Consider the following 15317-nt stretch of genomic DNA (forward strand, 5'->3'; position numbering starts at 1 on the left):
CCCTTCTAAACACGCACACACAACTACAGACACAAACAGAGCGCTAACATTACATCTATCTGAATGAGTTCCGTCCATTTTCTCTGTGTTGTTATTGATCGTACTTAAACAGCACCACTCCCGTCGGCTTGTACCAGGAAATTGGCTTCATATTGAAAGTGTCACAGCAAGGGTGTGTTTCATTTTAGCCCTGAGGGCACAGGGAACGTAGCACAAGAGGAATCAATCAATCAATCTTCAGTACTTGGCTTTGGCTTGTTTCTGTAAATGTATTTTTTAAGGTATTTTTGTTTTATTCATTAGTGCAGTTATTATGTTTGTTAGTTTTGGTGCAAAGCACTTGAGACTCTCCTTCCACCCTTGTGAAACTCATGTGTCACTGTTCATCCGTCCTGCTTAAGAGTACTTCGGAGAGACACTGCATCCCTGCCAAAAGGATGACAGCTGCTCTAGCTGACCCTGACCTCTGACATCTTTGTGGAGAGGATTAAGTGGAGAAAAAAGTAATGATTACAGAGTCAAAAAGAAAAGCAATATAGTGATGACATGCATCAGACTTTAGAAATTGGGGTTTCGTACACACAGCACCTTTAACCTGGGTTTCATTAAACAAAACGATATCAATTTGTGACAAGGGAAAGTGTTGCTGAGTGAACTGTAGGGTTCCAGTATGTCTCTTTCTGTTTCCAGAAATTGTGATGATTTTTACAACATAAAATACTCAAAGTTATACCCAACCAATATGACATGTACCAGAGCACTATATGTTTATGTCATTATTTTACATGAGCTTCTGATTGGACAAATTGTAACCAGTAATAAACCAGTGGATTGAGCATGTATGGTCACACTTTGACTCTGTGTGCTCCTCAAAATTATGGATGGAACACACACTTGTAACCTGACCATTAGTCAGCGTCAGACTCTCGGGGAGGCGGTGTGTGTGCCGTGCCATAATTCTGATGATGAATGATGATTAATAAAATTAATGACGGTGATAATAAGATGAGATAACATAATCGTAATGCTATCATAAAGTGAGACTGTCAGCTTCAGGTGCTCACTCAGTCAATGCCAAATAGCATCGCATTAGCTATTTGTCATTGTTTTGTTCTCCCCAAACAAATAAACATTGACTAGCTAACGTTAGAGTTGGCTAAGCAGTGAGTGTCCATTTCGACCATTTTGTCATAATTTTAGTAAAATTATTAGGCTGAGGATTCACTTAATAAACATATGTAAAAATGTGTCTTCTGAAGCTCCACTGTGCTATATATTTCTACACATAGTATGGGGGGGGTATCACTTCCAACACCAGGCAACAAAGGTCTCCTATGTTTATTTTCAGGTCTACGTGTAACCTACTCCTACACACATTCTCCACCTACAATATGTTTAAACTGTTTGGTGCTGCTGTCCAGTAACATGCAACACCAGTGCACATGCATACGTATATTACTCCTTTCTGAACATTCATATAACATAAAAAGGTGATCTATTAATCATTAAACACTTTGTGCTTTGTACTTTAATAGTCATTATGAATATTTTGATGCTTGACATCAGTATGATCTGAAACTGTCTGTCAAACCAACAGTCGTACAATCTCTCCCTGTGCCATTGTCTAGTCAAGCCTGGTTATTGAGTTAGCAGTGAAGGTGAGAGACAGGGAGGAGCAAGAAGTGGTAAACTACTTGAGTATGGATACTGTGTCCTCAACTCCTCTGATCAGTCAAGAATGAGTACACTGGTCCACTTGCACTGATACACTTTTCCAGGGCATTTACTACTCAGCTTTGTAGTATTTTTGGGGAATACTACAGTATGCATATTTACGGAGAACGCAAGGATGGTTTACTGGTGGAGGGTGTTTGACAGATTGTGGAGGGCTGATCTGGGACAGAAATACCAGGGCCGACGGAGCAATGTTTTCATGAGCATGGAAATCGGTTTTGGTGGTTCTTGTGCATGTGCATGAGGACGTACATGCATGCACACAAGCATGCGGGTTATATGTATTGCTGCCGGTGGTCGCCATGAAACGCAGCAATGCAACGGCAGAGAAGAAAAAGACCATTCACAAGTAAATACAGATGTAAACCATGAAGGTTTCAAATAAAATATACAAACTGATGGAAATGCATTCAACATATTTGTAAGGCCTCAAGGAATACACACTGTATTTTGGTTCAACTTTGAATGTAAATAGAAACTTTGCTTATAAGAAAACTCCACAGGGAACTTTTAATCAGCTGAATGTGAAGACTGTCATATATATTTTTTAAGCGACCTGTTCCGAGATCATTTCTCATAATGTCTGGAAGCTGAAAAGACAACAACCTTTCCCAAACCATTTTTTCTTGAAGATGTGAATTAGATGTTGCTGCAGTTCAGTAAACCGTGGAGTTTCCTTAATGGCCACATCTGTTTAACTGTTTAGCCAACACGTTTTTATTAATTCAGCTTTACTTTACTTATAACATTTGTTCCCTCTTTCAACTCAAGCAAAAGAAACAAATATGTTTTTTTATGGTCAAATAAGTCCAAAGTTCCCCACATATTAGCAATTCTGAGCCATTTACATATGACATTCAGTAAATTAGAAAGTGAGATTTAAAAAAAAAGCCTGCACACTGTGATAAGTGTCTCATTATGCGCTGTTGCACAAAGTGAATTAGAGAACAACACAAATCCTCCAAGATTTTAGATTATAATAATGATTCAAGATGGGTTCCTTGCTGTGTAAAATACCCCTAGTTTACCTCCTCACATTATTGTGATTTCCTCCCTGCTCTTTAAATGTTTCCATTTCTCAAGCTTGTGAGAAATTATTTCTTAATCCATATTTCACTTACCTGGCAGACCAAGACTTAAGACATTTTTTGTGTATTGCCTGAGCCCATTATTCACTTTGGCACATGTTTAATCGCAAAGCAAAATATCAACTGGTTTACCAATTACAACTTTAACATCCTCCCCCAGAATATGCTGCAGGCAGGATTACGGGCCAATAAAAATCATCAGGAATTGAACTCCCTTAATGTAACTATTTGATTTAAAAATCTGATTTGATATACGTATCTCTCCGTGTGTTCTTTGAACACGTACCTTGACCACGTCAACGTCTGTCGAGCTGCAGGTGACAAAGTCATCCACTTCCCTCACCTGCCCATCGGTTTCCACGGTAACTAGTTTGATGGGCACTGCGACGCGCCGACCTGTAAGAATTGCTGTGTTCACCACCTCTGTGTCCTACAGAGAGAAGGAAAGAGAAAGAAAGTTCCTAAGTTACTAAACCATGCTTGGGCATTTACAGCCCTGAATTTACATTTTTTAAAGCCTGAAACAGCTGGTGGTTGTTTTATGCAGAACTAAAAGCAGCAAAAGGTATTTAGATGAGAGATGTCATGTCATATTTATTACAAGTTTATTTTTGTGCAATTATTGTGGTTACAAATGTGTTCTCTCTTTCTATTTTTAACATTTTTCTTCCCCCAGCATTCCTATTCACACTTATTATTTGAGACACAGTACACACATTTATTATACTTTTTGTTGTTTCTATTTCTCATGTGCTACCCAAAGTGCATGGGAAGGAAGACAAGACTGAAGATGGTGAAAGATGCAGATGGAGAGATAGGAATAAATGAGTAACAGAGACCAGGGGAGAGTTTTAAAGGAAGAGAGAAATTAAAAAAGAGGTGATTATAAACCTCACGATTAATGTAATTAGCATGATTACATTTGATTAGATCCTTCCAACAAAAATAGCACAAACAAACCCTCACACATACAAACCTCAGAGCGCTGTGTGCCAGTGTCAATCTTGATTATTTGGCATTGAGTTTCCAAGGGGGCATTTATCACTGCCAACACATACACACAAGCCTGATTACAGGGTATTTTGCTGGGCCCACTGTTTCTGGATGGAAGTGTGTTTGTGTGTGTGTGTCTGCTATTTGACTTCGGTGGAATTCAGCTGAGCATTCAGGATGCCAACAGAGAAGATTAATAAGAAATACAGAATTAAAGTACTGTATTGTACATATTTCACTGTGTGTCTCCAGGCACACTTTGCATTGAAATGGTTTCAATCCAAACTGTTGTGCACCTTGGCCATAAAAGAGTGTATGTGTTCTTGTATCTCTGTCTATGTGGGGACAGATTTTACATCTTCAGATTGACATTTTGGGGGGCTATGTGCATCATGAGGGTCCTTGCAAACAGGGTGCACTTTTGTCACTGGCAATATTTAGATACTTTACTTAAGTAAAAGTATCAATACAACAATTTAATTTAATTTAAGTTATTACAAGTAAATCTTCTGCATTCCATTTCCTATAACAAAGCACAGAAGTATCATCATCAAAAGGAGTAAAAGTACTTGTTCTGCCAAAAAATATTTCCTGTGAGTAAAAGGTCATTATACATTAAGTAGTATATAACTGGCCAAGTTTTAACTACTTTATCCACAGTTAGTTTACCCCAGCAGTCCCCGACTGGGTGTATGATGATTAATGGGATAGAAGGAAAGAAGTCCTGCTGCACAAATTGGGGGGGAAATGATTTGTTTTGAGAAATGTTGGATAATTTACCTCTTTGTGCCTCAACAAGTTATATAAATGAAACTATGTTTGGAGGAAATAATTATTTGGCTAACACCTTATAAACATCTGGATCCAGACAATGGACCCTAGGTAAACATTTCTTTTTCACAAGCCAAAAAGATGGAGCCACTGATTTAATCTTTCATTATACCTTGAATTTTATTTGATTGCCCTGTGTTTATTTTCTAATATAAAATCTGAAAAACAGCTAGTAAGTTTATTTGTCCATAAATGAGTATGAGAGTAAAGAGTACGTGCAGAATGGAGTAGAAGTAAGTAGCATTCAATGAAAAAAAAGTACATTACCTCAAAATTGTATTTACTTTCCACAATTTTCAACATGAAGACAGGACAAAGCACTACATAATGTCTTAAATTGCCATTACAAAGCAATTTGTGTTGCTCATGTATGCATCGACAGGCGGACAAGAGGAGCCAGAGACCAAGCCACCAACCCTTAATGGACAACCTGTCTCTGTGTGTGTTTATCTGTAATGTAAAATTACATTTTTACATTGCTGCAGTAACTGAGAGGATACATGCTGCAGTCTGTCAGCAGGGACACGCACTCACACACACACAAACACAAGAATGTGAGAAGAGAAATGTGGGAAGACATGAAAACTGTTGTATAATATGAAAGTACATGTAGTATACATTTAGACATTTATAGACACAGTTACGCATGTTGAACATAAAAACCATAAAGATGCAGAAACATGAGGAAGATTAAGAGCAAACACACATACGCACAAACACACACGAATATGTAAATAAAATGCAAGTGCAGTAAAAATAATACATCAGAGATACACACTTGCGGACATGTACATACTCACATTTTACACAGATTCACTTCAGAGTTTAAGCACATGTGACCGGTGACAAGTTGCCTAATGCCCTATCTTTCTCTGCCACACACCGCTATGTGACCTTTACTTAATGAGATCTCTCTCCCTCCCCCTCTCTTACACACACACACACACACACACACACACACCCTTTCTTATTTTGTAATTCTCATTTTTCTTCTCTCCTTCGTACTCACTGCTCAGTCTTGCCTGAAATCAGAAATAGATGCTGATATATAACATGACAGTAGACAGTTATGCAGGTTGAAGGTGAGAAACTGGTAAGGAGGAAGAAGATGAGGAGGAGGAGAAGCGGGGACAAACAGGATTAAAAGCATGGAAAAGATGAAAGAGGGAGCACAGGAGAGGAAGATGAAGGCCACAGAGAAAGTAGACGTGCAGAGAAAAAAAAACAACAAATTAACGTGAGGATTCTTCTTCTGCCTTGAGGGGAAGAGAGCAGATGGAGGGATAAAAATCAAAGAGGAAGAAGAGAAAGAGGACAAGAGATAACCTGTGTCAATTTGTTAATGTGTTTGGTTATGTAGTCTATATGTGTATGTTAAAATGTGTGTTTGTGTGTGTGTGTGTGTGTGTGTGTATCCCGAAGCAGTAGTTACTTGGAAGCCATAGTAGTGCCACAGATAACATCATGTTTACATCTCCGCTATCTGCACCACAGGCCAAAAGAAATGACAACAACAAGGGGTGAAAACACATTTTTTGTAAAGAAATTTTAAAAAATTAGGGTTTTGGATATCCCTGTATTTTATTGCTGTCTTCTGCAGTACCGTTACATCAGACTTTTTTTTTTGTCTTGAACAGCCCGTGTGAATTTTAACTGGCAACAAAGAAGGCACTAAATTGGTTTACTTTGTGTGCCGGCGTGTGTTTTTGTTCCATATCTGAATTAAGAGTCTACAGGCATGTAGTATGTTGCACAGTATCTGGTACGGTGGCTGAAATGGCTCGAAGCCTTGAATCTAATAAAAGTATAAACAATATGGACAAAACACAAGCAAATAAAAAATCATAACCACAAGGGATGACAACGAAAGTGAGTTTTAACACAATGGAACTTTACCATTTAAAACTGATGAGCATGCTGGTAATTCATATCCTAACACTAGATGTAACGCCAACATCTCTTATTATAAAATCATCCAGTCATAATTTTAAAACTAAAATAAACATGTTTTAATGCATTTTATATCACCAGAGACACGTCTGACCTAAAGTCAGTCCAAATCTGTGTTAATCTGTTTTTATTACCCTAACCCTAAAACAACAACAGTATCTCACTCCAGTGTGTTGTATGTGACTTGCATTGTGCATGCAATAGATGTCATGTGGACAGAATAGACCCAGTCATGGTTCTGCTCGAGGTTTCTGCCTCTTAAAATTTTTTCTTTCCCTGTGTTGCCAAGTCCTTGCTCATGGTGAGAAATGTTGGGTCTCTGTAAATAACATTACAAAGAGTAGGGTACAGACCTGCTCTATATGGTAAGTGCAATGAAATTACTTTTATTATGAATCGGTTCTATATCAATAAAACTGAAATGAATTGCATAGAGTGAAATAGTAAAATAACCATATGGAAAATCAGGATGGCAATATTACACATATATTTAAGGGAATGAAAAGCTCAAAGAGAGTCCAAAATAAAGGCAGCTATCGCTGTGTCGCACAATACAATTTTATCTAAGTTATAAGATGGGAGTTAATGGTACAATACATCTTTTAAATAAACCATGTGAACTTATTCTTCCATTAGCATTAACAATTTTGCTAATTTAACTCCCTTCAATAACTGTTGTTGAATACAATTAAACAGCACATTATAGAGAAATTGGAAAGAAGCTCAGAGCGCTATAGTGACTGAACAGTAGCTAATTTGTTAGCAGTTAGCTCACCGGCTTCAGTAGTTTACCAACTAGCAAGCAGGCCCTACATCAACATGCTTCTTGAACCACATCTTTCACTGTAAGTGCAGATGAATGCCGCTGTGCCACTTTGGTGTGAATGGGCTTAATACCAAATTCAGAAGGATACAGTGACACATGTTAAAATATATTAGTAATCTATTTGCATGGGTCAACGCGCGTCGGCTGACCTGAGTCCATGACTCTCCTTTCGACCTGGATTGAAAACGACTGTAACTGTAGGGATGTGTGGGATACAGAAAACCTGCCCTATTAGTACTTTATACAACAAGCAGACTGCCATTGCAAGTGCTGTATTAACCTTCATGTCAGTAATGACTTGAGCTTACTAGCAAATACAAAGATGACTCACGGAGAGCAGGGGAAAAAAGAAACTGAGAAGGGACAGAGGCATAGAGAAAGGAGTGTGAAAAACACAGAGACAAAGCAGAACAAAATTAGAAAAAATGAAAAAAACAGATAAAAACACAGCAGGAAGAGGAATATTAGAGCAAGAGCAGAGGAGACAGAGAAAGAGAGACAGAGAGAGAAAAGGAAAGAATTTCATGCCTGTCCAAGAGAATTATTAAGTGGCTCGTCAACAACTGCCTCCCTACTGCCTTCAAAAGCTGCTCCATTCTGCACTGAGATAAGCTCAGAGGAGGTGTGGGTCTTGTGGTGAGGTCTTGTGTGTCAAATATTTCTATGTATGAATGAATGTTTTTTGTGTGAGTTCATGTAGTGTCCTGCATACACATGTGCGTCAGTGTGTGTCTGCGTGTGCATGAGTGAGTCAGAGACATGTAGGAAGAAAAAGAAAGAAAAGAGAATAAATGTGTGTGTGCACATGTGCATCCACTGTGCAGTGACAAACACGTTTGTGTGTGCATGTTGCAGAGAGAAATGAAGTCTAGGAAACAGCCTCTCTCTTAAATAAAGCTTATCCATGCATGTACATGTGCCCTGTAAGGTGTGTGCGATGTAGAGTGAAGCTACTAGAGCGAGACCACCCATCACAGGAACACACGCACACACACACACACACACACACACACACACACTTTTTTGTAAAAGAGTTGACACAGTAAAAAAACTAGAGCTTTTTGCTTTTCTGTACAAATTCAATTCCAACTGTGACTTACAATAAGAGTATGTAAGCAGTTCTCTTTCTGTCTATCACTATTGTCTCTCGCTCCCTCTTTTTGTACACACACAAACACAGGAAGCACTTCCAATCAAAATGAAAGTACTTCCATATAATCTATGACTGTGTTTCCGGTAAACGAAGACATTAACACACACACACACACACACACACACACACACGTATATCTACCCTATCTACTTGAATTGTCAAGTTTCTCATTTGGGGGAAATTGCTTGGAACATATGCGACTTGAGTGTCCCTTTGCTGTCATTGTGAGCTTTTCACCAAAGTTTGAGAAGAATTAAGAAAAAAGAAAATCATGCTCTATACTCTTTTTTACAGGGAAGTAAAGCTTGTGCTGCACAGCAAATCTACAAATATCTTTTAATTTGAAGGTTGATAAAAAAAAAAAATTCTAAGGAGAAAGCTGGAGTCTGTTTTTGTCTGTAGGTAGTAGGAAAAATATATTTTTGTCTTTTTGTTTGTGTAGATATACACTTGCTTTAACACATTTACATGATGTATAGGAGTGTATTATATATCTACATGTAGGGGAAGCTGTGTTTAATTAAAACCAACCAATTAATCAGTGTCTGTCCCTTTGGCTACATTTAACGCCTGTCATTAGAATGCTGACACATACACAAACACACATACACAGAGTAACAAACAAGGGCTTATACTGACACTCTCTGTAGAAACCAACCCCCCATATGACCTAAACGTACACTGAAGCCACTTAATACATCAATGTATCAACCGATCAGCTAATTGGGGAACTTGTTAATGGAGTAAGTGGCTTTTTATCAGGAAGTTAACAAACACCCTCCATTAACAGACAGGCCGTTTTATCCAGACCTTGCCCTTGTGTCATTATGCAATCACTGTTTGCATTTCTCTGTGTTACACGTGCATACAAACATGTAGTGAATGAAGATGACTATCCATTTTTACCATTTAAACCATTTTGTTTACCATTTAAAGCTGCTCGTAACCAACTGCTGCAATACAAAAAGTGAGAGTGGGAAGAATCAAATAAGAAAAAGAATGAGAAAAAAGAGCTGAACAAAAAATTCACATATCGAAAAAGAGCATTATCCAAATTGTAGGAGCTGCAATTATTTTTGATTAAGGTAAAACGTATCACAACATACTATATAAATGAAGCATTGTGGTTCTACAGAGATGCCCCGACTTACAAATCATATTCTCCACATGTGATGGAACATGCTTGTTTGGTACAGACCCCAGCAAAAATCAATTCATATACTGTATTTTATATATTTTTTGTCAGTGAAAATGAAATGCATGATGTTTGAAAATACCATACCCACTAAAGCTGTGAGTCATTTCGCAAAATCTGTCAAAAATATCGCAATATATGATATTTGTTTTGCTTATCGTTCAGCCTTAACTGGTGAACTAAGAACACTGCAAGACAGCCATTGTGAGAGAAAATAGAAAATACACGAATTTGAGGATGAGGAAGAGGAGAGAAACTTTCCCTTATGTCTTGACGCAAGTACCGCTATACACAAGGGCTATAGGTTAAGTAACAGTTTGAGGGAGAGCAGTTGGAGTTTTTAATTTGATGGTTTACTGAGTGTTTGAACAGGGCCAAAGCAGTGAAATACTAAATATTATGTACAGCAGAGAGAGCAGGCAGAATGATAGAGAATTGCTGTGTGTAAGACATATATAAAGAAAAAATAGGTTTTCTTCACATTACATTGTTTTTCATTGGATGCTTTATGTTAAATCTTCATCTTGGTTTACTGTATTGAAGATTCTATATTCTCCATCCTTCTTGTCCCTGCTCCTCCTCACCTGTTTGTTACCTTTGATTTGAAATTCTTGTTTTGTTACATATCTACGTGTCTCTGATTTCAGGCAAAAGCGAGAAGATTGTAAAAGAGAGCAAAAACAACAGAATTAAACAGAAAGAAAGCTTGAATGTGTGTGTTTGAATGAGCGAGTGTGAGAGAGACAGAAAGACAACGTAACGTGCTATATCTGTACTGAGAGGTCACAGCAGATGGTTAGGAAAATAAATTACAGGTCATGCATGAAGGTACATTTTATTGCGTCATACATAGCATTAATAAAACAATAAAGTCAGTGAAGGTGTACATGTGTGCAAATCAGATGTTCAGCATGTTACTGCTCCAATTCAATTTTTACAGCTGGGTTACCACATTAATTGAGGTTGTTTCAAGTTGGCTTATCTTGCTGCATTGACATAAACATGGTTAATGTACTTTATAAAGGTGTTATATAAGATATGCAATGGTAATAGAATTGTGTAATAAAAAAGCAAAAGCAGCTACATATGAACAAGTCAGGTAAAGATGTGAATAACGTAAAAGCATAACTTACTTAGCACATGAAAGAACATAAGAAGGACCAGACTAATGACACATTTATAGTACACATAATTTCAAGCTTTATTGACATGGAAAACAGATGTTTACATTTTTATCTTTTATTTTCTCTCTAAAGCTATTTTTCTCACTCTCATGTCACATCTGTCCAGCCAGTGTGTACAAAGTGTATTCTTTGTGTGTGTGTGTGTGTGTGTCAGGGCTGAGCTGTGAAAGAAAAATTGGTTGAAGGCACTTAGCTGTAATTTACTATAGACCCATTAAATGCATCAAGTGTACTGCACTTTCTCCGTTTGTGTGTGTGCACTTGCTTGCTTGCGTGTGCCTGTATTTATTGTGCGGCTCTGGACAGTATTTTAGATTTAAGTGCCTTAATGTACTGCCCAAGTACTCACACATACATACACACACCATGTACACTTGGAGAGTGGTAGTTTCCATGCATTCCATGCATACTGTCTTGAATGAACACATTTTATGAAAACTTGAAATGTAAACAAAACCCAAATTGCAGTGACATTAGTTAGGACAAAGTCAACTAATAAACTGTCTGTATTTATTTCAAATAACTTGTTACTGTTACAGTTGTCTTTTTGTTGCCCCTACTAATGTTACTTTTGGAGAGACTGTTTTATTTGATGTTTTATTTGAAATGTACGCATGGCTCAGTCCACATATTTGAACAAATGACCAGTGCTTTGCATTAATTTGGTGCAGAAACAGACAGCCAGCAGAATAGTCATATTTCATGTAAAGAAACATAAAACCAAGCAGGTCATATGGCATAAATAATATTAGTGGGTGTGAACAACTGACAGTACCTTTGGTAACTTACATTGTGGACCAAAGGAAAAAAACTTTCTGGTGCTAGATAAGGTGAACTGTGAGTGAACCTATTCTCCTACACGGCTGAAGAGCAGTATCTGTTTTAGAGCAAAATAGACGAACAATACATTATTTTGTGAACTTCATCTTCATTATCATCTCTTCCAACTTGGGACAAAAATCCAGCAGGAAATTAAGCATTCCCACTAGCCAGAGGCTAGTGATTTAGAGAATGGAAAGAGTTCAGAAGAATTTAGAAAATAGTAATGTAGTTATAAGCGACACGAATATAGTGTTATTTTTCATAAATTCTGAGGTCCAACCACCCAACTTTTGGCTTAAGCATAATTACTGCATTACCAATGATGTGAATTGGGAATTTCTATTATAATATATGTATACTATATATATATATATAGTATAGTATAGTATAGTATGTAGGCATTACTGCATGCCCAAACAGGCCTTGGCATGCAGTAATACCTACTATGAATCATTTTACTTTACCCATGTTGGTTCTGTTCCTTGCCTAATATGCCGCCGTATCTCTTCTTGAAGAGAGAGTGGTGGAGAGAAGTCCTGCAATTAGCTTGCTTTCGCATTTGGTCGTGTTGAAGTAAATGAACCCCGACTTCAACAGATATTGTGATTCAGCAGAGAGGCTGCACGGTGCCACAAAAGTCAATACTGTTTACTAAAATAATTAGAGACCGGCTTTCTAATGTGCAAACTGTTGTATCATCAAGATCACATCAATTTCTTATGTCTATGAACACAGACAGAGTCTGTATATGTGTATACCAGTATGTGGTTGTGTTTGAATGTAGAAGCATGTAAAAGTGTATTGTGTGTCTGATGCAGTACATTTATACACCCCTCTCCAAAAAAGCCATTGAAACCACTCTGTATGATTGGATGTCAGTCAACTTCAACAGCAAACAAACTGTTGCCATGGTAACTGGTAAACAAATACTTGTTGTTTTTAGTATTGATATCAAACAATGAAAGTTGTGTCTCATTCTTGTTTGACTTCATCTAACACATTTTATTGTTTGATGAAGCCATAAAGCCTGTATCCATTCATATGAAATGAATGGCTCTCAGTGTGAATGAACAGGGAGTTGGAATAACTTAGCTGAGGGAATGGTAAATGGACTATACTTGTATAGTGCCTTTCTAGTCTTCTGACCACTCAAAGTGCTTTACACTAAACGTCACATTCACCTCATTTACACACTGATGTCAGAAGCTACCATGTAAAGTGCCAGCTGCCTATCACACAGCCTCCAGGAGCAATTTGGGGTTTGAGTTGTTGATTTGACTCAAACAGAGTGGAGAAGAGGAGAGGACACTGGCGCCAATTTTCCGTCCAAACACAATTTCTCTTTTTGAGCTTTGGCACGGATTGATACCAAATTGAAGGCTATCAGTTTACCTACTGCCATCTCCTCCAACATCGGCAGAATGTTGGTCTCCCCCTTCTGTCAGTGGGTGACTTCTCCATTCCCGTTCCAGCGCTGCTACTACAAAGTACAGTCCTGGGGTAGCCACCTAGCTGTCTGGTTTGACCTCGAGCCTATAAGGACCCATACCTCTGCAGTTGCTCACTAGCTGTCAGCTGCCTCCAGTCAGTCCTCCGTGTCTCATGCATCTCACTGCCAAGCTATGGACCATCTTCTCACTGTGCCTGACAGTCGTCCATTTCTGTGTATCAGCTAGCTCCATGCTAAGCCTTTCAGTGACAGGCATGAAGCTCAGTACTCCATCCCGACCTACTAAATCTCCACAACCACACCATTTCAACGTGCATTGCAGCCATCAAAGGACTTGGACTTTTGCGCCGACACAGACGTTCAAGTCGAAAGTTTGTTTACCATCAGCCTGGCCACTCTGTTTCAAACATTCCATTGATCTGGGCAACATTTGCACGTCTGCCCCATCATCAGAGCAGTGTCGCTCTCGGTGCTAGTAATAATATAATATAATAATCTTTATTTGTAGAGCAATTTTCAAAAACAAGTTACAAAGTGCTTTAACAAGTGTAAAGACAATAATACCCAAAAGACAATAATACAAAAACAATACAAGATAAAAGCAAGAAAACATTGAAAAGACTAAAATACACGTTTAAGATAAATATAAAATAAGTAAGATAGAATAAAATAAATGGGATAAAATATAAAAAAAAGTTAAATAAGATCGGGAAAGGCTCTCCTATAAAAGTATGTTTTAAGAAGGGACTTAAAAGAGTTCACTGACTCAGCCGACCTGATTTCCTCGGGCAGGCTGTTCCAGAGCCTCGGGGCCCTGACAGCAAACGCTCTGTCCCCTTTAGTTTTCAGTCGAGACTCTGGAACAGACAACAGACCTCTGCCCGAGGATCTCAAGGTACGTGCTGATGCGTATGGGACTAAAAGGTCAGAAACATCGACTAAAACGGAAAACATCGTGAGATCTCTGCACACTCGGGAACACCACGAGATCTTTGCAAACCAAGCAGGACTTGAAAACGTTAAATGGAATCCAATGTACTACGGTCTCTACAGAGATTCACCAAAGCATCAATGCATCAAATATAAAACTTCTTAATACACAATCTCTCACAAATACAGCATCCTTCATACAAAACCACATCATAGACAAGGGATTAGAGTTTATGTGCATAACAGAAACTACTACTAGGTCTACTCGGCGCTTAATGAAATCTGTCTCCCCGGCTACAGCTAACTGGAGAAAGCCGCACTGGTCGTGGTTGCAGTCTAGCTGTAATACACTCACAGAACTTGGAGCTGCCCCCCCCACCCCCCACCCCATCTGCCTACACTTTCCTCCTTTGAATGCCTTGCATTTAAATGTAAACCCCCATGACAAAGCTTTTCATCTACCAGCCCCCTAAACCCAACTCAGCTTTTATCTTAGGGATGCACAACCTTCTCACAACATTCAGCACCACCTCCATCAACATCTCAATGTAGCTGCCACCCCCCTTTCTAGCACACCAAAGACAAGTGTCAGATCAACCCAGACACCTTGACCAGAGATCTCCAGCATTTCTCCTCTGCTGATTTCTCCTCAGTCATTGAGCCAGTTGACTTCTACAACCAATCTCTGAGCAGTCTCCTTGATCTCCATGCTCCTGCCAAAACCAGAACTGCCACCTTCTTGCGCTCAGCCCCCTAGTACAAATGCAAACTGCAGAAGATGAAGACAGCTGGGCGTGCACCTTAAGGCCTCAGGACTCACTGGCAAGCCTACAGAGAGCTGCACGCCTTGAGAGATGCAGAGTCACGGTTCTACTCCAACATCATCAACAATAGCCCTGGCAACTCCAAGCAGCTTTTCTCTACTATAAATTACATCCTCAAACCGCAAACTCACTCTCATTCAGAAGCCACAGAGCAGAGACGCTCACGTCAAGTAAGTCAAGTCTCAAGTCACTTGTAGCTATAATGAATATTGTATCACTTGCTGCATTCAATCCAGGCTGCTTATAAAAATGCATAGCTATAAGGAATTCTGCAACTGTAACTTGTTTTCACTTACGGAGCACAACCATGTAATGAGCAATGTAATTAATGACAGCT

At 38.6% G+C, this 15317-nt stretch overlaps 1 protein-coding gene across 1 annotated transcript in view; it reads right to left on the bottom strand.

The window, feature by feature from the left end:
• si:dkey-215k6.1 (transmembrane protein 132C) overlaps positions 1–15317 on the bottom strand; it is a 316735-nt gene that overhangs the window by 54947 nt on the left and 246471 nt on the right. The window contains exon 6 of the mRNA XM_038704606.1: positions 3109–3252. Within this exon, the coding sequence (XP_038560534.1) occupies positions 3109–3252 (144 nt within the window). The remainder of the gene's footprint in view (positions 1–3108; positions 3253–15317) is intronic.

This window comes from Micropterus salmoides, unplaced genomic scaffold (genome assembly GCF_014851395.1).
Source record: "Micropterus salmoides isolate LMB-PRFRI ecotype aquatic unplaced genomic scaffold, ASM1485139v1 Ms_hic_scaffold_7, whole genome shotgun sequence".
NCBI lineage: Eukaryota > Metazoa > Chordata > Actinopteri > Centrarchiformes > Centrarchidae > Micropterus > Micropterus salmoides.